Consider the following 27,540-nt stretch of genomic DNA (forward strand, 5'->3'; position numbering starts at 1 on the left):
CACACAGCAGCGGCACGACTTCGGGGGCGACTCTGCAAGTCGTCCTGAGGACGAATTCAGAGGCGATTTGCAAAACTACTTCTGTATAGAAGTCAATGCAGGTTCCCCCGAGCCGCCCCCAAAGTCATACAGGAACCTTTTTCTAAGTGGGAGTGACTTGCGTCGCTCCTATTAGGACGTTTCCATTGCATTGAATGGGACGCAACACGTCAGGCGCCCCAGTGTGAACCGGGTCTTACTTGTATACAGATCATAGAAACAGAGTGATGGCAGAAAAAAAAAAAAAAGTCGTCCATCGAGTCGGCCCCATTTTTTAAATTTAAATTTAAAATTTTGTGTGTTATCATCGTTGTTGCGAAATATAGATTTATTGTTGCCCCAAACATGTTTTGAATCAAACAAGACTACAGTCACTGGAAGGCTTCATGAGGGCATTGTGCCATATCAAATGAATGCTCGGGGAGCTCCGCTATACACCCATCTCCACCCTGGTTACAAGCTTGTTAGCCGGAGGAGATCGGTGTACAGGAGTTATTTGAGGACATGTAGACACCCCGTGACTAAAGCATTATATAATACTTTTTACAAGTGAGTGTTCAGTATTTACTTTGTAGCAATAAAAACTTCCTGGAGTCGAAACAGCTTTCATCCACCAGTGGGAAGACGGCCGTGTCCTCGCTATAAAGGTGCGTTTTTTGACGTTTTCACTTAAAGTCATATTTTTTTTTTAACAGAAAATGTTTTATTTATCATACACAATACAAGAAGAATAGTAAGGTACACAGTACATTAATATGCAGATAGAGAGTAACAACCAGGGCCGCTGATAGGGGGGGACCACCAGCCCTCCTGTAGGGGGCCCCGGCACACAGAGGGGCCCTGATAGCAGGAGGATCGGTGGAGAACAATGCCCTCTAAGTCTCTCACCCAGGTTTCTTCCACTCTCCCTCCCACCGGCTTTTAGCTGCTGGGTGAGAGACATGGAGAGATAATGAACCTGGCCTGCCACCGCTGAAGTCCTTCCCCTGCCACGCGAACACTCACAGCTGGGACAAGGAGACCGGAGGCTAGAGCAGAGAGGAGACATCCAGGAGGAGGTGCGTTGTGTTGTACTTTCCTTCCTGTCAGAAGATTGTTCCACATACAACACATGAGACCGGACCGTTTGTACTGTATATCGCATTGCAGGCAGGGGAGATTTGGTGGAAGAAGATTTGTGCTAGGATAGAAAGTTTGTTAGGCTGGTGAATTTTTGGGGTGAGTGAGATTTGTACTAGGAGGGGGAACTGGGGTGGCATTTGTGTCCCGTTAAAAATGTTTTTCGTGTGAAAACATTGTATAAAAAAACATCAGGTGTGTGTGTGTGGGCCCCGTCAGGTAGGCTGTACGGGGCCCCATGATTTCTAACAGCGGCCCTGGTAACAACAATATATGAAAATATATTTGACGATGAATCACACAATAACAGTTAACCTGAGATTCTGAGACCCGGTTCACACAGCCGCCTGACAAGTCGCGTCCCATTGTAGTCAATAGAACCATTCTAATAGGAGCGACGCAAGTCGCTCCGACTTAGAAAAAGGTTCTTGTACGACTTCGGGCGCGACTCGGGGCGATTTGCATTGACTTCTATACAGAAGTCATTTTGCAAGTCGCCTTAGATGTCGTCTTCAGGTCGCCTGGCCGAGTCGCCCCCGAAGTCGTGCCGCCCCAGTGTGAACCGGCTCTAAGGCACTTGGGGGAAAATATCCGGAAGAGGACTAAGTTAGAATGTCAGCAGGAGCTAGTTCGGGGAAGGGTAGAAGGGGGGTATAGCGGGGGGGGGTGGAAATAGAGTTGGGGATAGGGGGAGGAGCCGGAGTCATAGACATCTCAGTCAGAGGAAGACTTTGCGTCTGAGCCTTGCTCCCATCACGGGAGACCCCTAATTGGTGCTTGACCTCGCTTTCACCCAGGTCCCCCAAATCTTGTCAAATTATTTAGGACATTTGTGGCTCGTATATGTCAATGTATATAGGGGCAAGACTGCGTCAACCATTGACCTCCACTGTGACACTGTCGGTGGATCGGCTAATTTCCACTTAAACTGGTTTTCCTGGTGTAAAAGGCTGCGTAGAAGATAAACAGCTTATGTGTGTTAGGAGTAGCAGTATCACAGATACCCAATAGGAGAACCCTAGGATCGACAGCCACATGTAGCCCTCCAATATCATTGATTTCTTCTACCACTCCTTTCCAGAACTCCTGTATCAGAGGACAAGTCCAGAACACATGGATGTCACTCAGGCATTTGGGGCAGCGGTCTGTGTCAGGAAAGGTTCCATCCGCTGGTAATATTTATTATTATTTGGCTTGCAGTACTGTGGTTCACCAGCAGATGTCTCCTGGCAGTTTGGACCTGTCAGGAGAACTTCTCCCTGCTGGTGTTATATCATCTTTGGGATGCAGTACTGGTCTCCACCAGCGGATGGATCCTGGCAGTATGGAGTGGATGACTCTTTCTGCACTCAGGTGTAACGTGAAGCCAATTACTGATCCCTATTTATACAAGCACACCTCGCCTTGGTATCTCTCTCCCTGACCTTGAGCTTGTGATCCTGACATTGAGCCTGCATCTTCCTGATCCGATCTGACCTGATCCCTATTCCTAACCCATCCTGGACTTGCCCTTCCTGCTTCCCCATTGCCTTGGATCCCTGTCCTCATTTATCTTCTGATCTCCCTGTGTATGACCTTGGCATGGCCTGTTTACGATTACGGTATCTCCCATCACTGTACATATTGTCTTTAGTATCTTTTGGTCACTGTTTTTGGTTTATTTATTGCACTGTGTTCTGTTGGAGGTGGTTGTGTGTTATTACCTTTTCTTAATAAATTATTATATTTTACCTATATACGTTTTGGGTCTCCTCTTTGCAGTCACACAGTCTGGTCCACTAGCTTCTCTGATAGTCTGATTGTGTAAGGTAGATCCTAGCAAGTCTCTGAGGGGTATAATACGCTTTATGTAGAAATTTAAGTTGAATGTATCTATCCCTAGCAGAGATCATCAGTGGGATGTATTGTTGGACCCCCTCATCCCAATCTTCTGAGTCAAGGGTAGGTATATCACCCTGCCAGCTGTTAAAGAGTTTTGTGTTTTTATTTTATCCCTGGAGGAGATTCTGAGGTATAGGGACGAGAGAATCCAATCTGCGTTGTGAGACGTCAGATAGGACTCTACAATGTGGGAGGAAACATTTGGGCCTGTGGGAATTGTGATTGGATTGCAAGAAGAACATCCAGGAAGGAAGATGGAATGTGGACTTCAGGGTATCATACGGTAGTAGATTACCATCCGGCATCACATGCTGTAGCTTAGTAATGCCAAATCTAGCCCACACGCTGGGATCAGGGAATCGAGCAGAGGTGTGAGAACCTAGGGTTGCCCCAAAGTGGGGCATGGGGGGAGACCACCTGCGAGGGACAGATGAACTCGGTCATCTGATCCCACACTTTAACCGTAGTTGCCATTGGTATAGTCATGGTGCCATGCGCCTTCAACCCCCTAAACACCAGGTTGCTTAGTGCCGCATAAGACCCCAGGATAGCTGCCTCAAAATTGACCACAGGGTTTGTATCCACCTGTGAAAACCACCAGCGAACTGTCACCAAGACTGGCGTCCAGTAGTATTGACGAAAGCAGGGTAGGGACAAACCCCCCAGTGTCAACGACATCTGTAGGTTAGATTTGGCTTTTCTAGGAATACAGCCCACCCATATGAAGTTACTAATAATCTGGTCCAAAAAAAGTCATTAGGGATAGGGACCGTGGTATTCCTAAACACATATAAAAATTTGGGGAGAACATTTGCCTACAAGAGAGAGGGGTAGTGACTTCCAGGCCTGGCACTTAAGGGTTAATTGATGTAACACTGGATATACGTTATCATCTAGATAGGAGGGGAGGTTAGTCTGCACATCAATTCCCAAATAGTGAAATCTTAGAGTCTGAGATGAATGAGGGATGGAGGGAGAAAGAAAGAGGGAGAGAAAGAGAAAGAAAGAGGCAGAGAAAGAGAGAGAGACAGGAAGAAGGCGAGAAAGAGGGAGGGCGAGAAAGAAAGAGGGAGAGAAAGAAAGAGGTAGAGGAAGAAAGGGGGAGAGAGAGAGGGAGAGAAAGAAAGAAAGAAAGTAAGAAAGAAAGAAAGAAAGAAAGAAAGAAAGAAAGAAAGAAAGAAAGAAAGCGGGAGAGAATAAAAAAAAGAAAGAGAGAGAGAGAAAGAAAGAGGGATGGAGGGACAGCAGGCTCAGATCCTTCACCACAATAGAAATCTGTGTATTCCAGAAAGTTTAACAAATCAGCAGATAAAGATCCTCCAAACATCTGGTGTTGGTGCTTCAATGATCACCGCACCATGGTTGTTATTCTGTCAGGATGATTGAAGTGCATTATTTCTATTATTACATTGTAATAATTTTAAGGGTAATAGTGTAATGTAATTATTACTGTGGCATGTTCAACATCCCACAGATGCGCCACTTTACAGGCAGACTAAGGGGACCTCAAGGCACGATATTTAAAGGAATATTTCATTTGTATTGCTTCACTTTAAGCATCATTAAAAAAAACTGCTCCTGGAAAAATATATATATATATATATTTTAATTGAAACATGTCCCCCAGGGCTAGTACCCAGACCCCCATACAACCATTTATGGGCAATTACTTTTTACATACTCCTTTTTATGGCACTTTTTTTTTTTAATTCAGCTGTCAGCAGGAAAACCCATTGACAGCGGATGACTCATCAGTTGTTCAGGAAGCGGCGGCCGGCTAACCCGGCCCTGTCCCTTAACAACCGGCTTACACCGCGCCCTGATTGGGCAAAGCTTTGCCCATTCAGGGCACAGAATGCACCGCAAATTCGGGTGTTCGGCGAACAGGCAAATGTTTGGCCCAGAACTCATGCTCGGGCCCAACCGTTCGCCCAAAGGTTTTACCTTTAATGGCTTCCATAGGCGGACTAGCTGCACAAAATCACGTACCTGTACATGTGCGCCAAACCGCATGTTGCTGCAGCACCATGTGGCTTGGTGTGGCACAATTTTGAAATAAAAAGGTCAAGGACTTCTCTCTCTGTGTTTCTCGTGGGTAGTGCAGCCCATTAAAATGGGCTGATCTACCCATGATGTGTGAACCTAATGCACATGCACAGATTTTAACCCATTTTTATATCAGCGTCCTCAGTCCCCTCCCCCTTCACGTCAAGATCCCCTCTTGATGAGTGAACTCAGCTCCCCCTTTACATCTCCTCCACCCCTTTCACAGTAGTGTTCTCACACTGCCTTAACATCAACCCCCATTAACAGTACTGTCCTCTGCCCCTATTTACTACATAACCCCACATAACTGTCCTCAGTCCCCCCCACATTACTGTCCTCATTTCCCCCCACATTACTGTCAGCCTCCCCACTTTAATGTCCTCAGCTCCCCACACATGACAGTCCCTGGTCCCCCCAATTTATTGTCCTCAGCTCCCCCCACACTCCAGTCCTCAGCCTCCCCACCCCACACTCCAGTTCTCACCCCCCCCCCCACACTCCAGTCCTCAGCCTCCCCCCCCCCACACACCAGTCCTCAGCCTCCCTCCCCACACTCCAGTCCTCGGCCCCCCCCCCCCCCCACACTCCAGTTCTCACCCCCCACATTCCAATCCTCAGACTCCCTCCCCACACTCCAGTCCTCAAAAAAATGAAATTTGCTTAGACCTTCGGCTGTCAACGACTCAGGGTCTAATGGTTACTTTTCTACATAGTAACTTCTGCTTATGCATTTTTTCCCATAGTTTCAGTCTGAATTGTTGAAGTTTTGGTACAGGTCCACTTTGAAGAGAGACATTTTCATCTTTCCCATACCGGTTAAAGTGACAGTGTATCTGCAAAGACCCCCCACCCCCAGAAGGTGTTTGTTTTTTTGTAAATATTTTCCTTCTGTTTAATCATTATAGGTGATAATCTGAGTCCAAAATGGTGACACGACAGTTTGAAGGAAAGCAGCAAGCATCTTATTATCAGAAATTCAGGATTGACCCATCACAAGAGATAATAGACCTTATCTTCAGTTACGTGGATGAAAGGGTGAGTGACGGCTTCTGTCTGGTATACACTCAGCCATAGGTGTGCGCAGTCTATTGCATTAGGGCAGGGGTGGCCAACCAGTGGCCAGGGGGCCACATGTGGCCCGCGGAGCCCTCTGATGTGGCCCGCGACCTCCTGCTCTGGAATGGCGGGTTGGCATGCAAAGATCTCTGGTTGCCGACCCGCCATACCTCAGCATCAGTGTTGTGATATGAAGCTGGTGGTAGAGGAAGAAATCGTCAGCGGCCCCTATCAGCAGGGGGATCGCTCTCATGGACGTGATTAGTGGTGCAATGGATTGTCACCGATCCGTGATCCGAACGGGTCCCCCCCGTTCGGATCGGCACACCACGCGATCCGCGGAGCGCTCCGCAGCCTCGGCCATAGGAAAGTCCCCGGCTTCGGCCTAGCTCCGGAGCGGCAGCCATCTTGGTACACCCGGCAGCGGCTGTCTCGTCAGGAAGTGACGTTTCGCCGCCGCTATCTTGGTCCACCCCAGTAGAGACAGTCGGCTTGCCTAGTAACCAGTGCACAGCGTGACACTCTGCACCACCTCAGCTCGCTGATTACAGACCCGGGACCACAACCGCAGACATGAGGAGAAATTATCTGAGATCTGCACCTGCGGGGAAGAGAGACACCATCACCCGGGGAGGGAGCATGGCTGTCTGTACTGAGTGGAGGAGGGGGACACCTGTGACACCAGAGAGGAGGGAGACCAGTGTCACTGGGGTCCCCCTCCTCTCTTCTCTGGTGTCACCCTCCTCTCCTCTCTGGTGTCACTGGGGTTCCCCTCCTCTCCTCAGTGACACCAGAGAGGAGAGGAGGGGGACCCCAGTAACACCAGAGGTCCCTCTCCTCTCTGGTGTCACTGGGGTCCCTCTTCTCTCTGGTGTTACTGGGGTCCCCCTCCTCTCCTCTCTGGTGTCACTGAGGAGAGGAGGGGGACCCCAGTGACACCAGAGAGGAGAGGAGGGTGACACCAGAGAAGAGAGGAGGGGGACCCCAGTGACACCAGAGAGGAGAGGAGGGGGACCCCAGTGACACCAGAGAGGAGGGGGGACACCAGTGACACCAGAGAGGAGGGGGGACACAAGTAACACCAGAGAGGAGGGGGGACACCAGTGACACCAGAGAGGAGGAGGCAGCGCACTCCTGAACCCTGCGCTCCCTACGCAGTGCACGCCTGAACTCTGCGCTCCCTGCGCAGCGCACTCCTGAACCCTGCGCTCCCTATGCAGCGCAAGAAAACTGGAGTGCAGATACAAAAGGCCCTTTGAGGGCAACCAAACTGCTGATGCGGCCCCGGATGAATTTGAGTTTGAGTTTGAGTTGATATTAAAAATGTTATACTTCTGCACTTAGAGGCGCCTTTGTTTGTTTTTATGCTGTGGCTATGACTGTGCTGGGGGCATGCAGTGAGCATGTTCTCGGCACAGAAATCTTGGCTTTCCATGGACTCCTATGTGCAGTGTGAGGGCTTTAAAGTCCACCCTTTTTGCAGCCACACATATGCATGATGTGGGCAGCAAGAGGTTAAACTGAAAACATTTCTGTGATGTATTATTATAGATGCTTCTGTCTTTCTAGTTTTCCAAACCATATGGATTTGCTGTGGACGTTGGCTGTGGAACGGGGCAGAATACAAGAATTCTCTCTCAGTACATCAACAAAGTTCTCGGAACCGACATCAGTGAGGCTCAGATAGAAGAGGCCAAGAAAGCCACAGGGTCACCCAATGTCACATACAGGTGGGGACATTCTAAACGTGTTTCATTAGTTACATTCATAGGAGGACTATTAACATTTGGCTTGGGGAGCACCTCCAAGCAAGTAGCCCCTTTTCTGATTAGAGTTGGGCAAACGGTTTGGCCCGAGCATGATTTCGGGCCAAACATTGGCTGTTTGCCTGTTTGAGGAACACCCGAATTATCGGGGCGTTCGACCGTTTGTTCGGAACAGCGCATTGGAAGCCCTGATTGGCTGAAGCAATGAAAGCTTTGCCCAATCAGGGCACAGAGCACTGTCAGCAGGGCCAGATTAAGAACATCATGGGCCTGGTGCTGAGGATTTTGGTGGGGCCTTTTAGGCTGCATTCACACCTCCGCGACAAGTAACGCCGCGTACACGGCGTATTTTGCCGCGAATAGTGTAACTTTTTTTTTTCAAATCCTTCCTATTGCTTTGTATGGCCGAATGCCAATGCCGCCTGAAAAAAAGGGTCCGGGACTTTTTTTCATGCCGCAGGTGTACGGCGTTTATGAGATGTGAACCATCTCATAGACAGCAATGGGAATTCTCCCCTCCAGCGGCACGAGCGGCCGGCGTCGGGCGTTTTGTCGCGGAGGTGTGAATGGGGTGTAATAAATAATAAATAAATGCGTGGGAATGACATGAACGCAGCCCAGCCAAGGCAAGTGACCAAAGGCACAGAACCCAGAAGGAAGACCGGGTGAAGATGGAAGTGCCCGGGCCCCGCCTGATTCATCGCAGCACTGGAGGGCTCAGTCTGAAAATTGAAGTGTACACTAATGTGCTAATATGCTGTGCATACTTGTACGTTGTGGCATAACCTACCCCAGGGCCTCTAAAAAGTAGTAATGTCAGGAAAGTTTACTACCGCTTTATTATCCCAGGATCCCAGGAGCCTCTCATGGGGCCCCCTACTGACCCGGTGGACGGTGGCCCTTGGGCAGTGCCTAAGTGCACAGTTGCCAACATTTAAAAAATATTTTCAGGGCCACTTTTTTATATAAGTGCTATATTTAGAGTACCTGAGATCCCCGATGTTCCTCTATACATCATAGTAGTAATCACAAAATTAAATGAGTACTAATAATGGGGCAGAACAAATATGAGAACTGATATTTCCTTTAGTTGAACTAACAAAAGTGTGTCCATTCTAGAGCTGGTAACATTGAGGATATTCAGTATAATTTTAAAGAACTGTTTTTGTGGGTAAGCGACATAGGGGAGGAGTATGGACGGTATATAAGTGGGAAGTATGTGCAGGTGAGGGAGAGGAATGTGGAGGGTCTAACAGTGGGCACTATGTAGAGGAGAGGAGGGCAGTATGTACAGGAAGAGTGAGGGGGTATGACAGAGGGTAGTACGTACCAGAGAGAAGTGTGGAGAGTATGATGGGGCAGTATGTACAGGAGAGGAGTGTGGAGGGTATGACAGTGGGCAGTATGTACAGGAGAGGAATGTAGACGGTATGATAGTGGGCTCTATGTATAGGAGAGGAGTGTGGAGGGTATGACAGTGAACACTATGTATAGAAGAGGAGTGTGGAGGGTATGACAGTGAGCAGTATGTACAGGAGAGGAGTGTGGAGGGTGCGACAGTGGGCACTAAGTACAGGAGAGAAGTGTATGACAGCAGGCACTATGTACAGGAGAGGAGTGTGAAGGGTATGACAGTGGGCGCTATGTATAGGAGAGGAGTGTGGAGGGTATGACAGTGGGCACTATGTACAGGAGAGGAGTGTGTAGGGTATGACAGTGGGTACTATGTATAGGAGAGAAGTGTGGAGAGTATGACAGTGGGCACTATGTACAGGAGAGGAGTGTGGAGAGTATGACAGTGAGCACTATGTACAGGAGTGGAAGAATGTTTAGGGACTGAGTAGTGGTTAAGCGGGTCATACATGGATTGAAATTACGCCAATTATTCAGAGACCAGCCATAGTCAATCTATGTATGGGCTAGCTGGTTTTACACAAGTCAATCTATTAATCAACTTGAGTACAACCAGCCTGTTTTTTTTTTCTTAAAACAATCAGTGCTGCCAGCTAAAGTTAGCAACACTGATCATTGTACGCACTGGCAGAACACAATAACACTGCAGGAGTGATTCCCCCATCCACAGGTCAGCAGGTGAGAGGGTGTGTGGGGGGACAGGCTGGGGAGAGATACTAGTCAGTGGCTGGGTAGGCACTGGTAGTATCAGAGCCAGATACACACAGGTTACATACACCACGATCGTTAGAGAGAACAATGGGCCAAATTCTCAAAAAAGCTGCGTAACTTAACTTTCAGCAGTTAAGTTACACTGACTTAAAATCTCTACCTAAGTGCCCGATCGTCAAAGCACTTACCTAGAAATTTCAGGCCGTGTAACTTAAGTGCCGCCGTCGCAAGGCGGTCCTCCTCTCCTGGGGGCGTTTAAAATTTAAATGAGGCGCGCTCCCGCGCCGGCCGTACTGCGCATGCGTGTGACGTAATTTTCCCGACGTGCAGCGCGCGAACGTAATTAACGCTGGGCGGCTTTGAGAATTTCGACGGGACACTAAAGTTGCGACGGGTGAAAAAAAAAAGACGCGCCGGGAAAACAAATAATTATAAAAAAAAAATGACAGCGTCGCTCAGCATGCATTCCTGAGAGGGAGAACTCCATGCCAATTTTCAAAGAAAAAACCGGCATGGGTTCCCCCCCCCCCAGGAGCATACCAGGCCCTTAGGTCTGGTATGGGTTGTAAGGAGACCCCCCCACACCGAAAAATCGACGTAGGGGGTCCCCCTACAATCCATACCAGACCCGTATCCAAAGCACGCTACCCGGCCGGTCAGGAAGGGAGTGGGGACGAGCGAGCGCCCCCCCCCCCTCCTGAGCCGTGCCAGGCCGCATGCCCTTAACATGGGGGGGTTAGGTGCTCTGGGGCAGGGGGGCGCACTGCGGGCCCCCCCACCCCAGAGCACCCTGTTACCATGTTGATAAGGACAGGACCTCTTCCCGACAACCCTTGCCGTTGGTTGTCGGGGTCTGCGGGCGGGGGCTTATCGGAATCTGGGAGTCCCCTCAAATAAGGGGGCCCCCAGATACCGGCCCCCCACCCTAAGTGAATGGATATGGGGTACATCGTACCCCTACCCATTCACCTGGAGGCAAAAAGTAAAAGTTAGTAAACACACAACACAAGGGTTTTTAAAATAATTTATTATTCTGCTCCGGATGCCCCCCCTGTCTTCTTTATTAGCTCTATTACCAGGGGGGGCTTCTTCTTCCACTCTCCGGGGGTCTTCTTCCACTCTCGGGGGTCTTCTCCGCTCTCCGGGGGGGCTTCTTCTTCCGCTCTCCGGGGGGGGGCTTCTCCGCTCTCCGGGGGTCTTCATCTCTCTTCGCCGCTCACCGCTGTTGACTCGGCGAACCCCGGTTCTTCTGCAGATGTCCGGTGCCTTCTTCTTCAGCGCTGGCTGCCTGCTATCTTTGTGTGTTAGCTCAATTTCTAACAGGCAGCCAGCGCGGTCTTCTGTGACGTCATCTTCTTCTCTTCCCTTCTTCCGATGTTGCCTCGTCGCTCTTGTCACTGTAATGATGGAAGCGCGCCTTGCATCCCATTTATATAGGCATCACCGTCCCATCATGCTCCGGTAGGTACCCACGTGGTGGGTGCACGTGGGTAGGCACCCACCACGTGGGTACCTGCCGGAGCATGATGGGACGGTGATGCCTATATAAATGGGATGCAAGGCGCGCTTCCATCATTACAGCAACAAGAGGCGACGAGGCAACATCGGAAGAGGGGAGAAGAAGAACCTGACGTCACAGAAGACCGCGCTGGCTGCCTGTTAGAAATTGAGCTAACACACAAAGATAGCAGGCAGCCAGCGCTGAAGAGGAAGGCACCGGACATCTGCAGAAGAACCGGGGTTCGCCGAGTCAACAGCGGTGAGCGGCGAAGAGAGATGAAGACCCCCGGAGAGCGGAGAAGCCCCCCCCTCGGAGAGCGGAAGAAGAAGCCCCCCCCGGAGAGCGGAGAAGACCCCCGGAGAGTGGAAGAAGACCCCCGGAGAGTGGAAGAAGAAGCCCCCCCTGGTAATAGAGCTAATAAAGAAGACAGGGGGGGCCTCCGGAGCAGAATAATAAATTATTTTAAAAACCCTTGTGTTGTGTGTTTACTAACTTTTACTTTTTGCCTCCAGGTGAATGGATAGGGGTACGATGTACCCCATATCCATTCACTTAGGGTGGGGGGCCGGTATCTGGGGGCCCCCTTATTTGAGGGGACTCCCAGATTCCGATAAGCCCCCGCCCGCAGACCCCGACAACCAAGGGCAAGGGTTGTCGGAAAGAGGTCCTGTCCTCATCAACATGGGGACAGGGTGCTCTGGGGTGGGGGGGCCCGCAGTGCGCCCCCCTGCCCCAGAGCACCCAACCCCCCCATGTTGAGGGCATACGGCCTGGCACGGCTCAGGAGGGGGGGGGGCGCTCGCTCGTCCCCACTCCCTTCCTGACCGGCCGGGTAGCGTGCTTTGGATACGGGTCTGGTATGGATTGTAGGGGGACCCCCTACGTCGATTTTTCGGCGTAGGGGGGGTCTCCTTACAACCCATACCAGACCTAAGGGCCTGGTATGCTCCTGGGGGGGGAAACCCATGCCGGTTTTGAATTTAAAAATTCCTGTGGAGTTCTCCCTCAGGAATGCATACCAAATGCCGTCGCTTGAATGGGCTTTTACAAGGTGTGACTAACTTTCCACATTGTAAAACCAGCCCTAGTTTTGCGCAGGCAAATTCGGAACTTACGCAGAAATCACAATGATGAAATGCTTTGAAAATCTGCTTAAGTCCTCATTTGCATATGCAAAGCTGCATTTCAATGAGAAATGCCCCCAGTGGCGGATGCGGTACTGCATCCTAAGATCTGACCGTGTAAGTGTCTTACACATGTCAGATTTTCTGCCTAACTTTGGAAAAAGCCTTTTGAGAATCGTTTCCAAAGTTAGGCACAGACTGAACAGCAGTTAAGTCTGCGTATCTCTTTTGGGAATCAGGCCCAATAATTCTAGTACTAGACCTCCTCTGTAATTCTAAACATGTAACCTAAAAAAATGTAAAGCATCGCTTAGGATACCAAAAAAAATTGTGCTAACTTAACTGACTAACTGTTTTTTTAATGAATGAAACATTTTTTTCCAAAAAAAATTGCTGCGCAAATACCGTGCTAGAGCTGCACAATTAATCGTTAAAAAAATCGTGATCTCGATTCAACCCCCCTGACGATCTTCAATGCAGAGTTTGCTGATTCTTTCATATAACAAGTGGAGAGACTTTCAGCTGTCAAAAGAAAATATCTGGGCAGTCTGCCAAGCTTTTAACAGGAAACATTGTAACTGACACTTCCTTCTTTGATCAAAGGGATACACTTCTGTGTGTAAAGAACAAATCTGAGCAGTCTGCGAAGTTTGTAAACAAAATGAAACATTGCAACTAACTAACATTGTAACTGAATTTAACCACTTAAAGTCCAACACTTGTTTCTTAAGTTAGAAAGCAATATTATTTGCTAGAAAATTACTTGGAACTGCCAAACATTATATATATTTTAGCAGAGACTCTAGGGAATACAATGGCTATTGCTGCAATATGTTATGTCACACTGCATTTTCCCACTTCAATGAATAATAAAAACCATAAAAACAAAACAGTGAAGTTAGCCCATTTTTTATTTTTTTTGTTTTAATGTGAAAGATGATGTTACGCCGCAACAATCGTGAGAGAATTGTGATCTATCTTCTAAGCAAAACAATTGCAATTCTCATTTTAGCCAGAATTGTGCAGCTCTGTACCCTGCAACATAAAAAGTGCAAAGACCACCATAGAGTAATTTTCTAGCAAAAAACAAATGATGATTTTTACATGTAGTAGAGAAGTGTCAGAATTGGCCTGGGTGGCAAGGGGTTAATTACCATGAGTAATATACAAATAATTATTATAAGCCCTGTGATCCTATCAGTCTGCTGTAGTGTGTCAGCTTGTATTTATACTGGCCGCTCTGAATGTAGCTTCTGACAGGCTGTGCAAGCAGGCCCGTATCTCCGGAACTATAAATGATAGCCGTCCCATATTTTAACCAGTTGTGGGGTAGCTCTTCCCATGCCTACCCCCAAATGTGGGGTTTCTGTGACCTCTGGTCATCGAGCTACAACCCCCCAAATTCGATCTTAAAAAAAAAAATTCTTAAAAAAAAAAAAATTTTTTTTTTTTTTTTTTTTTTTTGGGCAAATGGGCCTATCTTGAGAAAGGGGCCTGGAGCTGCAGCTCCATCAGCCCCATTGTTAATCCGGCCCTGACTGTCAGAGCCATGATTGGAGAAAGTAATGACTCTATCCAATCATGGCTTGTTGCTCTTAGTCCCGCCCCACACTATAAAAATATTCCCCTCATAGCAGCCATTTGCAGTGTGATAGAACAGGGCTCTGTTCAGTGCTACGAGAGTGTGCTATTGTGCTTCTATTGTCAGTGTAGAATATCAGCTTAGTGTGAATCTAGTGATAGTTCAGTGTGAGTGTAGTGCGACCATTCATTTTTACTTTAGTGTCAGTTTAATTTGTCAGGGCAGGTTTCCTGCAGTATACACTGTATCAGTGCATTACTGCACATTTAACGCAGTATATTTGAATGCAATAGTGCATGTTTAGTGCAGTATATTGTAGTGCGTCAGTGCAGTTTTACTGCAGTATATTGTGGTGTCAGTGGAGTGCTTCTATGTTAAAGTGCATTAAACACCACCTTCCATTGATTAATGTGCATCCATGTACACCTTTCCACATCTTAAATACATTTTGTTAATAAGCGCCCCCCCATCATGTCTGGGAGGCCAACAAGGAGAGGCAAATGTTCCCATGGCACTGAGGGGGCCAGCAGCGTATGTGTCCACAGGCAAAGGTGGACTTGGTCAGTCCTCAGGCAGGGCATCATTTCCTCTGTTTAGTGATGTTGCCCATGCCATCCAGCCAACAGCATGCAGAGGAGGTGGTGGACTGGCTTACTAAACCATCCTCTTCCTCCATCACGCAAGAAAACACTAGTGCGCAGTCCACTGCAGCTGCCAGAGTGTCTAAACCTGCCTCCTTGTCCACAGCTATTCCTGCCATAGACCCCACATCAGGCATGGAGGAATCAGCTGAGTTATTTGAACACAGTGTCAGCCACTTGTACCTTGACGATGCACAGCCATTACTTGATTTAGATGTTGGTCCTGAGGTTGAAGGCAAGAACATGAGCCTACAGAGGGGAGAACACTGGTACACAAATTGTCATTCGTGTTAACCCAGCTGCAGCGTATTGCCAAGTTGTCTCAAGTGGTAATGAGGATGGAGGAGATGATGAGGTCACTGACGTGACTTGGGTGCCAGATAGTGCAGAGTAGGAAAGTGAGGGTAAGGCACAACCCCAAGGAGGCAGCCATCATGGAAGAGTAGAGAGCAGCCACCCTATTCCATCACATTGTGGAGCTGTTATCTTCTGGCCCACTTCCCACAGCTCAGCTGGCTGGGTCTTTTATAGTACATGTGCAGCCGATCGCACTGTTGCTATTTGCAAACTTTGTCTCAAGTGTGGCAAAAACACCTGCCATTTGGGTACCACATGCTTGACCAGGCATTTAACCTCCCACCACTCAGCCGTTGACAAGAGCACATACAAGCCACACAAGGGGCACAAATCTGTCCATCCTCCTTACGCACCTCGGTCTGCTCCTGCTATACCTCATGACCTCTCAGCAGCCTCCACTGACAAGGATGATGGTATAGCGCAGGGTGTCCCAGGTCTTTACAGCACATCTGCCAGAAGCACACCACCAGCTGTAGACTATAGCTGGCAAATTTCTCTGCCCCATCTGCTGCAGCAGAAAAAAGTCACTGCCACCCACATGCCCAGCGACTAAATGCAGGCTTGTCAAAGCTGCTGGCTCTAAAACTTCTGCCTTTTCGTCTGGTGGATTCTGTCCCCTTCCGTGAATTTGCAGAATGTGCTGTACCACAATGACAAGTTCCCAGTCGCAATTTCTCTTCATGTTAGGCCATTCCAGCTCTCTACCATCACGTGGAAGGCAATGTCGTGGCATCGTTACTGCTGACACGTGGTCCAGCAAGCATGGGAAGGAACAATATATTTAATTCACAGCACACTGGGTAACTCTGCTAGCAACCTCGGAACAATGCAGGACAGGGCTCAGTGCTGCAGCTTGTTGCGCCCCCACGTCTCCATACAGCTGGCGATGATGCAAGATTTGTCAGCTCTACCCCCTTCAGTTTTGGAGGCATTGAAGCTGATGAAGACATACGTCAAACAGTAACAAAGGGTTTTCCATCCCCCAAAATCCTTGGAAGTAGTATGTGGCTGGAAGGAGGCAGTTCCAGATACCATAATCCTGAGTGACCCCAAGGAGTCTGCTTCTCATGCCTCCGCAAATTTGCAGTGCATGGGCTCCCTCATGTTTCAAAGCCTCCGAAAGGACCCAAGCATACGTGGCATAAAGAAGGATAACTATTGGTTGGCAACCCTCCTTGACCACTGTTACGAGGAAAAAGTCTCAGAACTCATCCCGTCCCCACAGAGTGCAGAAGATAATCTCTTGGACACCTTTTAAAGAGGAGTTTATAGAACGCTTTTCCCGACTCTGGTAGGTTACAGTGCTGTGGAAAACATCGTTTTGAGGCTTCTGTTGGTCAAGAGGAGTGGTGGAGAAAGCGGCCGCCTAAGTGATGCATTTCTCAATTTTTTTTTTTTTTTTTTTTTTTTAGTTCTCGTTGTCCAGGGCTGTCTGCTTCTGCGTACAGATGTGACACATTACAGGCAGACTAAGGGGACCCCCTGAGGCACTATATTTAAAGGAATTTTTTATTTTTATTTCTCATTTTGATGGTTTTGCTTTAAGCATCAGTAAATCACTGCTCATTTAAAAACTGTTTTTTTACAAACTTTTTATTTTTTCATTGATTCATGTCACCCAGGGCAGTACCCGGACCCCCCATAACCATTGTATGCCCAATTACTTGCATATAAGCCTTCAAAATAGTCACTTTTGATTTTTCCAGTTCTTCCCCTATACTTCAACGGGGTTCTCTATTCAGTTCTAAACTTTTGCGATTAAGAGTTCTGCCGTGAACCCAACAGGGGGACATTTGGCCCATCTCTTTTCCTGATCTATAGACGGACCTTTTTTGGCTAAAGAAAGTTTACCATGCAAAGTGTGCCATAGTGCTGCAATAACTGGTGGGCATTCCTAAAGGACATTGTTGTGGTTATTGGGTATTCCTAATGGACATTTTTGGGGTGATTGGTGGGTATTCCTAAATGGTATTGTTGGGGAATGGGGGGGGGGGGGCATGCTGTTTACATTTGTAAAAATAAATGTGGCCCTTCTAGTGTGTAATGAACACCGTTCACCACTAGGGAGGAACTCCTCGGGAGGAAGTTTAGATGTACCTGTGACATTGTTGGTGGTTTACTGGCTACTGCATTGGCCTGGTACACATTCATTCTAATGTAAACAGGGTGAATGTGACTGAAGCATGTCAGTGAAAGATTCATTGGGTGATTTTTTTAAGTGAATTCTTTATAAACAGACCATTCCCTCTGTGTCATCTGGGCAGGGATGAGGCAGAGATGAGGCATGGATGAGGCAGAAAAGTTTGAAGCACAGAGCCCAGGGTTGGGCTTTTAATCCAACTAGATGGGGTCACTACTTAAGGTCTAATCTGTCATTTTCTGCAGTGTCTGTCCAGCTGAAGAGGTGCCGGTTGGTGACGCTTCTGTCGATCTACTAACAGCGAGTATTTCTGCTCATTGGTTTACCATTGAGCCGTTTCTAAAAGAGGTGCACCTCGTAAAATGTGCCGTATGTTACATAAACTTGACCGCTGAATTCTCTACATTGTGCTGCATGTTAACATAATCTGGACTCCTGAGCAATGTGCTGCATGTTGTATACTGCAGACGGCTGTACTCTACACAGACCTACCTGACCACTACACAGACCTACCTGATTACTATACTGACACTTACACTGACCTTCTTCTTCGCCCCTCCCAACGCTGTATCCTGGCCTGGGCAAACAAGGCCCAATCCTAGGGCAGCACTTTGCAGGAGGGCAGCACGTAAAGAATCCCTGCCGGGTTGTGCTACACTGTTAGTGTAATGCAAGCTGCTTCTAATTTTGAATGTCCTACCATCCTGGAACACAAACCTTCCTCACTGTGCTATATGTTTTCTGCTGCACCATTGGCATGGTTATATCTTCTTAGTCCTCTCCATAAAATTGTCAGAAATTTGTGCTTAAAGTAGAACTATAGGCAACACTTTTTTTCTTCATTTTGGACAGAGTAAGGGAGGGTTATAGCCCCTGTCAGTTTATTTTTTACCATCCCTGTCCCATTCACCCTTTCCCTTCACTTCCTGCCCCATAGCCAGACAGAGAGGAAATCTATACAAATTGAGGGAATCCATTACCCCCCCCCCCCCCTCAGACCTTAAGAACTAGTGTCCCCACTCAATTTTTTTAGGGTGGGTCTTAAACAGAAAGGGGTGTGGTCGTAACAGGAAGGGGTGGGTCATATTTAAATTAGGAGGTGCACGAGTTTAGTCAGGCCTAGGGCAGCACAAAACCTAAATACACTACTGGCCCCTCTCCAACCATGTCCACTGCTATGGGCCTGGTGGACAGGCAACTTGTCACTCACCGCTTTCTATCTCCTGAGTCCCATCCGGAGCAGAGGAGAGACACAGCATGCCAGCATAGACGTAGCCGGACAGCGAGGCGGGACTCTGAAAGCAGCAATGTGCATGATGCAATAATGCACCAACAGCGATCTTCATTCACAAGCCAGACCCGCCCCCCGTGGCCGCACGTGACAACTTCATCACAGGGCAGTGGGCACCCATGTCCGCCGCTCGTCCATCACAGTGCGAAGGTCACAGAGGGCAGTCTAAGTGGGGGAAAGCAGACGGGCCCCCGGATGAGACAGTGTAGAATTGTGGACAGAGTGACTCTGGATGGTGGACACGGAATGTGTCCCCCCCAAATGTTGTGCCCATGGCCACCGTTCCCTCTGCCCCCACACTAGGCCACTATATACACTGCACTGCTACACTCTATACACTGTGCTATACATTATTTTCCCCTAATCACTGAACTCTCTATGCTAAAATATTTTTTTCTTTACTTTTTTTTATAAAATCTGTATTTCATCCTTTTTAGTGAAGGGTGACATTTTTGCTGATATATTAATGTAGATGTTATCATTTCAGGTCGATCGGATCTTAAAGCCAGGAGGCTGCCTTGCTATCTTCGCCTACTCCCCCAGTATAGAAGTCCACTACAAGGACTGCTCAGAACAGATGACTCAAGTCTTTGCAGAGGTAAGTACTGAAGAGCTTTGTGTTTTCAGAGTCCCTCGTCTTGCATACTGCCTTGTCTGGGATCACTAATGTATTTGTGAGTGATAAGAAAACCTGTCATAATTCAGATTTATGAATTTGGAAATGGGCACCTGCATTCCCCCTTCTTTCTTCACTGTGCCGCACCCTCTGGGGGCTTCCAAATCTGGGGTTCTCAATATGCAAATACTGACTGATTCTAAGGTCAGAGCTATGCCCCTCCTACTCCATGTACAATACTTCTATTGGTCAGAAAGTGGCAGTGCATTGTACAGGGGAGGGGGGGGGTGTGCTGGTAGCCCTCATACAAATAATCTCCTGGGGGTTCCGGGGCCCTCAGCATGAATATAATATATGTTGGTACCTTTGTGTGATCTGATTTTAAAACCTTTGGTCAGATTCAGTGATCCTATGTTAGGATGTTTGCTTTAAATACAATATTAATCAGGAGGTGCTTGTAAATTGTCTTCACTTACAGAGAGTCCAGTGTTGACTCCAAATAGATTACACAGTATGCATTAGGTAAACTAATTAGTCCTCAGTCCACTCCGCTTTTCAGCGCTCTGGGAATTCCTACATTTCCCAGGAGCGCCAGCGCCATCCGGCGCATGCGCAATGGACCCCTTGGCCGGCTCGCGTGACGTCAGACGCAGTCTGACACGCAGCGAGCCGGGTACTAATACAAGGCAGGCGTGTGTGCACTCTCCAGTCCGCGTGGAGCAAGCCACACCGCACACGGCGGCGAGAGAATTTTTTCCTTTTTCTGCACTCCATATAGGTAAGCGATAAGCTCATTATCTAATCCTTTCTTTATTTTGGTGTGGGGGGTATTAGACCATATTAGACCAGAAGGGCCTGGTATGGCCCTGGGGGACCCCACGCCGTGGGTGTGTGTGTGTGTGTTTTTTTTGTGCAGTCGAATAGATGTGAACCTATACTAAATGCAGGTCAGTCATAAAAGAATTATTGTCCCCATGTGTAAAAAGACAGATTTCACTTATTTTTCAGATGATAGATATTCTGGTCCCATATGAGCATGAAAAGGCTCGACATCTCTGGAATGGATACAAGGAAATGTATGAATCCATCCCATACACCGACAAAAGAAGGTTAGACTGCATCTATATATCAATCATCTGATATCCCCCGGGCCATTTAAGGGGTTCTGTACGTTGGGAATTTACAATGTCATACTGCCAATTTGTTTCAGAAAATAGCTTAAAGGGTCAATTTTATTTTCTGTTCAGGATTACAAGAATATAATCTCTTTTTTTTTCTTTGCAATTTTCATTTAACATTATTTTACAAATAAATAGAACAGTGGGTGTGAGCAATGCACTGGATGTATAAAACACTCAACTTTAACCTTTCATTTCATGTCTCTCTAATGGAAAGTCTACAGATCCAGCACCGCTTCCTCCTCCACTATCTGGCAAGAGACACCCTGTCACCTTATATACAGATTACTGATCCAGCACTGCTTCCTCCTCCTCTATCTGACAAGACACACCCTGTCACCTTATATACAGATTACAGATCCAGCACCGCTTCCTCCTCCTCAATCTGACAAGACACACCCTGTCACCTTATATACAGATTACTGATCCAGCACTGCTTCCTCCTCCTCTATCTGACAAGACAAACCCTGTTACCTTTATATACAGATTACTGATCCAGCACCGCTTCCTCCTCCACTATCTGACAAGACATACATTATAATTGAAAAGATAAAGGAGATTGGAAGGTGAACACTCAACAAGCTCATGCTGAAGCTCCTCTTCCTCAGGACATTTCGATAAGCTTGTAGCCTATTGATATTTCAAAATAGACTTTATCACGGAGTGATCACCTTTCAAGCTTTAGGAGCGTCACCTTTTCTTTTGGATTATATGTTCTGTTGAGCATCCAGGTCTATTTTCTCTCGGATATGTCTGCAGTGACAACCACTGGATTATACACCAGCACCTTATGTTGAGCCAGCACTGCTTCCTCCTCTATCTGCCTAGGCATGCACATATATGGCTTAATTGTTCTCTGACCTGATGCCCCTACTCTTTGGCTGGGGTAGATCATAAGATTGCCACATCTGGGATACTTTATAATTTGAAGCCCAACTCCAGGAAACAAAAAAATGATCCCTTGCAGAGGGGCTCCTCCCACATTACAAGGGTTAGTTGCTTGTTTAGGTCTAGGGAACATATAAAAAAAGATTTATATACTCAGTTCTCCATGCTGCAAGGCCTGTCCTCAGAGTCTTCTACCTCACACTCCAGCATTCTAATGTCCTGACATTATCAAGACTGATATGGGGTCCATAGCACTGCACTGGGTGTGATGATGCCAAGGAACAACCCACTGTCAAAGTATAGGGGAGCGCCATCTGCTAGGGGAGCGAAGAATCAGGTAAGGAGAAATGCTTCTACTCTCCCTTAGGCTGGGTTCACACCTATGCAAATTGGATGCAGGTTACCCAATTTTAATTTGCATAGCAGGAGATTGTGACCGGCTCTCTATGAGCCGGTTTACAAATCTCCGCTGCGGCTCCGGTGCAAATTTGCACAGGGGTCCTGTGCGTCTTTGGGTCTGTTTCATGCATACAAGGAAAGGGGGAATGTATCTCTACATATACTGGGACTTTGAATGAGGTGCACTAAAGGGGGGGGGGGGTGCAAATAGTGCAATATTGCCAAATGAAAAGTAAATTTATTTAGTAAAAGAACTTGCTCACATCAAGTAAAGGTAAAAACTGCAGTAAAAAGCAATAGGAGTAGTAACACACTTGCCTCCCCACCGTACTTCTGTAAAACACCACCGGAACTGACGTCACAAGGCTCCACCTGATGCGTTACGTCACTGGTCACGGTCAGGGATCAGGGAATATCCATTTATTGACATGAGTAAAAGGATGTATAACAATGTACATGAGGGGTAAATGCTCAAAGCATGCCAAACATGAGTATCAAGTAAACTAAACTTGAAACACAGTAGTACTTTTTTATTTTGCATGCTTTGTGCATTTACCCCTCATGTACATTGTTATACATCCTTTTACTCATTTAAATAAATGGATACGTTTAAACTGTGTTACAGCCTGCCTCACTAAAGGTCCCATACTTTTATTTTTTGTATTTGGTTAATTTCAGGTCCGAATTTAGGCCAAAATTTGGGCTGAAATTGGACCCATAAAAGGTGAATGGAGATGCACCGGAGCCCCTGCTGTGAGCTGCATGTGGCAATAGTGTGAACCCAGCCTTAGAATAAATAAGCAATTAACATTGCAGTGCAGGCTCAGCCCCACTGCAAGGGATTTTTTTTAAATTTCCCAGAGTTGGGCTTTACTGTGTGTAGCGCTACCCCCGGAGGAGCCGCTGATTAGATCGGCGTATTTAAGTTACCTCTATGGTGTGTCTAGGGGTGACGATGGAAATGAGAGCAGTGACGGAATGTCCAGACAGTTGGTTGACGTTTTCAATGCTTTTATTACTTCTGGTCAATACGACCAACAGTCAACTTGAGGTAGACAGTACAGGTTGGTGAAAAAAAGAAGGAACTTCACAGATTCAGGCCTTAAATGAAGAAAGCAGTTCTGCCTCCAATAGTTACGCTTTTTTCACGTCGCCACTCCAGCCGGAGTGGGTAAAGTGCCCCCTGGACAGACCTCTCTCACAGGCTTGGCAGCCAGAGCGCCACTTAAGCTTCTGGGAAGGAACAAGTCTCTGCCACAGACTTGGCTCTAACAGGATTAAGGTTTAAAGATGAGACCTCTGCCACAGGCCTAGTGCTTGAAAGTTTAGATAGTAGAGCGAATCCTCCCAGTATATATACTTTTGGGGTCACCGACTGACAGTTTGCCACATACAACCTGTCAGTGTCCAGTCACCCAGATCCCCGGTGGTTCGTTCCAGCCCTGTTGGATTGCCTGCCTCCGGGCTCCCCTCAGACCGACTCCCCATCGAACAGCACAATTTTGCTTGGGATCCTCTCAATAGAGCTGGGGGACCCAGTAAGTCACTGGGGCCCCTTTGTAGCATTAGGTGCTCCGGGCCATAAGAGCCCAGAGTCAGGAACTCTGCGTAGCACGTGCCCCCCGGCTTGGTAGGCCATAACGCCGGGGCCCGGGATGTGCGCACACCCTAAAGGTGGGTGCCGCACCTGGAACCAGGAACCCGTGAAGAACCCACAGAAATACCCCTCCTCAGCATGCCCCGCGAGGGAAACACTCCTCTCATTGGCTGCTGGGAAGAAGCGGCTCCGCCCAGACCCCTTTGGCGCCACCTGTCACCCAAAGGTGTAACTACACCTCCAGGACACAGGACGACCCACAGGACAGCCCAGAACTGACAGAACCCAATTTAGTAAAACAACATGGGTGAGAGCAAGGTAACTTTCTCATCCCCCAACTAAATTTAGTATAGCACCTGTACTGAAAAGTACACAGGCGCTACATGTGTTACTAACATACAGTATACTTTGTGCTGCAGAAGCTGCAATTAGTTGTCAGGTTTGTATGTATTGTATTATCTGTATTTATTCTTGTTTATATCACTCGTACAGCACCACAGCATAGGGTCCCACTATATAAATAACTGACAATAGAAATGTAAAGATTGCATTTTTTATAACCTCTTTGTTAACTCACAGTGATGTTTGCCTTTGCAGGATAGAAAACATTGTGACCAAGATCCGAATGCCATTGTCAAGGCTGCTGGGTTTCATTCAGACCTTCCCTATGTTCCCGATCTTTCTTGAGACTTAACCTGAGGAAGCGAAGGAAATGATAAGAACAGCAGAGGAAAGGTGAGAACGTAGGTGAATGGGATAGGAAATGGCAGCCGGGAACAGAGGACAAGAAAGGAACAAATTGTGCAGCAGTGTTGTCACCCCCGAGGACTGAGTGATCTTAGCTATACAAGTACAGTTTGTTTTGGTATCGAATAATTTCCCCATTTCCAAAGAGAATAAAATTTAATAGAAAATAAAGGAATAGAATCAGGGCCGGTGCTAGGCTATTTTGCACCCCCCCCCAAAAAAAATTCAATTAAAACACAGGTCACTGCACTATGGATGAGCAGTGAGTAGAAATGAACCCGCATCCTTGGTGTCACTGAAAGAAAAAAACTCCCTCCCATTGATGGTGTCTGGAAGAAAGAAATTGTCCCTGCGTCCATGATATGTGATGTGCACCAGTAAATTTAAGGAGATGGAGTGGTGGGAAGCTGGCAGTGGGTTACAGGGGAGGTGAAGATGATAGGGAGTGGGGTGGTAGGAAGCTGACAATAGCGTACAGGGGGGGTGAAGATAACAGGGGTAAGTTGGTAGGAAGCCGACAGTGGGGTACAGGGGGTGAAGATGATAGGGGGTGGGGTGGTAGGAAGCTGACAGTGGGGCACGGGGGGTTAAGATGAAAGGGGGTGGGGTGGTAGGAAGATGACAGTGGGGTATAGGGGGGATGAAGATAACAGGGGTAAGTTGGTAGGAAGCTGACAGTGGGGTACAGGGGGTGAAGATGATAGGGGGTGGGGTGGTAGGAAGCTGGTAGTGGGGTGCAGGGGCAATGAAGATGATGTGGGGTGGTAGGAACATGACAGTGGGGTACAGGGGGTTAAGATGATAGGGGGTGGGGTGGTAGGAAGCTGACAGTGGGGTATAGGGGGGATGAAGATAACAGGGGTAAGTTGGTAGGGAGCTGACAATGGGGTACAGGGGGGTGAAGATGATAAGGGGTGGGGTGGTATGAAGGTGGGGTACAGGGGGATGCATATGACAGGGGGGTACAGGGGGACGATGATGATTGGGGGATGCATATGACAGGGGGGATAATGACTAGACTACCAGACTAAAGTATACAGTAAAATCTTGGATTGCGAGCCTAATTTGTTCCAGAAACATGCTTGTAATCCAAAGAACTTGTATATCAAAGCAAATTTCCCCATAAGAAATAATGGAAACTCAAATGATTCGTTCCACAACCATTTATTCATAAGTCCTTAAGTTTATAGTCCATATAAAAAGATTATAGCAATGTGATTGGTTGTGTAACCATAAAATGTCCATCCACACATCGAAGCCTCCCCAAGGGGATTAGAAGCAAAATCCAGCAGAAGCTCCAGAGCATAAAAGAGAAGAGAGGCGCCTCTAAGTGTAGCAATATGGGTACATTTAATGAAAGTACAACATTCAGCAACATATTGCTACACTTAGAGGCGCCTCTCTTCTCTTTTATACTCAGTTGTGACATACATGACGCTACTTGTATATCAAGTCAAAATGTATTAAATAATTTTGCTTGTCTTGCAAAACGCTTTCAAACCAAGGTTTTACTGTATTTGAATTGCAATTGCTGCTGGAAAGCTCTGCTAAGTCCCTCCGCCCTGGTGGTAGACAGAAGTAGTAATTTCCATTCATCCTTTCTGGACTTTGATGATGCAGCTGTGGGGGAACAACCACGGGGAAGGAGTAGAGGGCAGCCGGCAGTACTGCGAGGGAAAGGGCATACAGCGGGCCTGGTGAAAACAGGTGACATGCGGGCCTGGACATCAGGGAGGTGGGGGTGATCAGAGCAGGGGGGGGGCACAAATACTAGAAACGATTCCCCTGCAGTGCAGCCAGAGGGAGAGGAGGAGAAGCCGGGAGCACTGCAGGGGGATCCTCAAGAGGATCAGTGTCAGCGATAGGGCAGTACAACCTGTTCTCCTTCTCAGCAGGTTCCTGGGCCCCCCTTTTTAACTAATGGGGCCCGGTACAGGAGGGTGGCTGTATGGCCTTATCCACAGTCCTGACACACAGCCCCCTAAATAAAATAAAAAATAACAGGACTTCACAGGAAGATGGTGATGTGGGTTTTGGGGATGGAGGATGCATCAATGATTCATGTTACACTCTAAATATGAATGTAATATTGGCATGATCCAAAAAGGTTGACCGAGCCTTTAACCCCATTGGAAGCCACCTAAAAACTGTTTTGAGTGGCGTTAGGTTTGGAAAGATTCAGTCTTTGGGAATGTTCTCAGACTCCACTGTACATTATTTCATGTTTCAGGTGCCTTTGGCTCATGGGGACGTCCTCCAGTGAAACGGAGGTTGAAGTTTGGCTACATTACGTCCTGGTGTTGGCTTCTAAACCGCAGTGAAGGAAGATTTTGGAAAACCAACACTAAACCCTGCAAGACGTGGCTGGAGACCCCGCTAATCCGGATTTTACCATATCAATGTTCTGTTAACAGTTTCAATATGTCAGATGTACAAATGGAAAAATCTAGCACAATCTGCTCTGTATAGAATCAAACCACAAAGTAAATATATACAACTAAGAGTAATGAGACAAAATCATCAAATGTGACAATGTAACAAAAAGTCCAAATAAAGAAAAACATTTCTAAATGTATAAATTTGTATCTTTTTGTGATCATTTATCTTCAACTACCACTGTGTATACTGTAAATCCCTCCTAATAGCTCAGTCCCCATTCACCAGTGCCTACAAAGAACTCACCAGAGGGTATTGACCTTATTATGACTTGTGGTCTACAGTTCTTGATTAACCTCTTCATGGCAGCTTTAGGCACATATGTGGCAGGTGGTACTTAACACCCATCCTCTGCATATATGCATTGCTGTGGTCTTCTGGATGGGAATTCAATCAGCACCACAAGACTAAACTGTCACTGACTGCTTATGGTCAACTACCAATGATAGGGAGTCGGTAGGACAGTCTCCAGATGACGTCATCACTGTGCAGCCAATTAGAGTGCTCAGGATCAGGGATCAGGAACCCTTCCTACCAGTCTCAGATGTTATGACCTGGTAGTAGAGCTGCACGATTCTGGCCAAAATGAGAATCACAATGTTTTTGCCTAGAATAAAGATCACGATTCTCGCGGTGTAAAATCTTTCACATTATACCAAAACAATTGGGCTAACTTTACTGGTGATGCCTCGTACACACGACCGGTTTTCCCATCAGGAAAAAAAACAACGCATTTTCCAGACGGGACTCCTCTCAAGTCTGCCGTGCATACACACGTTCAGCCCAAATACTGCTGAACTTTTGACTGCCAAGAACGCGGTGACGTCAAAGACTACGACAAGCCGACAAAATCACGTTCTATGCTTCCGTGCATGCATCAAATTGTTTACGAGCAAGCACGTTTTTTTTTCCCCTCGGGAAAGCATACACACGACAGTTTTCACAATGAGAAAAGGAAAGCTGGAATCTTGTCAGGAAAACTGTGATGGAGCTTACACACGGCCGTTTTTCC

At 47.3% G+C, this 27,540-nt stretch overlaps 1 protein-coding gene across 1 annotated transcript; it reads left to right on the top strand.

The window, feature by feature from the left end:
- The first annotated feature begins 582 nt into the window (after positions 1 to 582).
- On the top strand, positions 583 to 26,619 carry LOC120943040 (putative methyltransferase DDB_G0268948). The gene is made up of 8 exons (XM_040356103.1): positions 583 to 686; positions 5,991 to 6,120; positions 7,711 to 7,871; positions 17,622 to 17,724; positions 19,155 to 19,265; positions 20,292 to 20,392; positions 23,943 to 24,080; positions 26,323 to 26,619. The coding sequence occupies exons 2-7, from the start codon at positions 6,010 to 6,012 to the stop codon at positions 24,037 to 24,039; spliced, it is 684 nt and encodes a 227-aa protein (XP_040212037.1). The 5' UTR covers positions 583 to 686; positions 5,991 to 6,009; the 3' UTR covers positions 24,040 to 24,080; positions 26,323 to 26,619.
- The last annotated feature ends 921 nt before the right edge of the window (positions 26,620 to 27,540 follow it).

The sequence above is a fragment of the Rana temporaria genome, chromosome 6, assembly GCF_905171775.1.
Source record: "Rana temporaria chromosome 6, aRanTem1.1, whole genome shotgun sequence".
Taxonomy (NCBI): domain Eukaryota; kingdom Metazoa; phylum Chordata; class Amphibia; order Anura; family Ranidae; genus Rana; species Rana temporaria.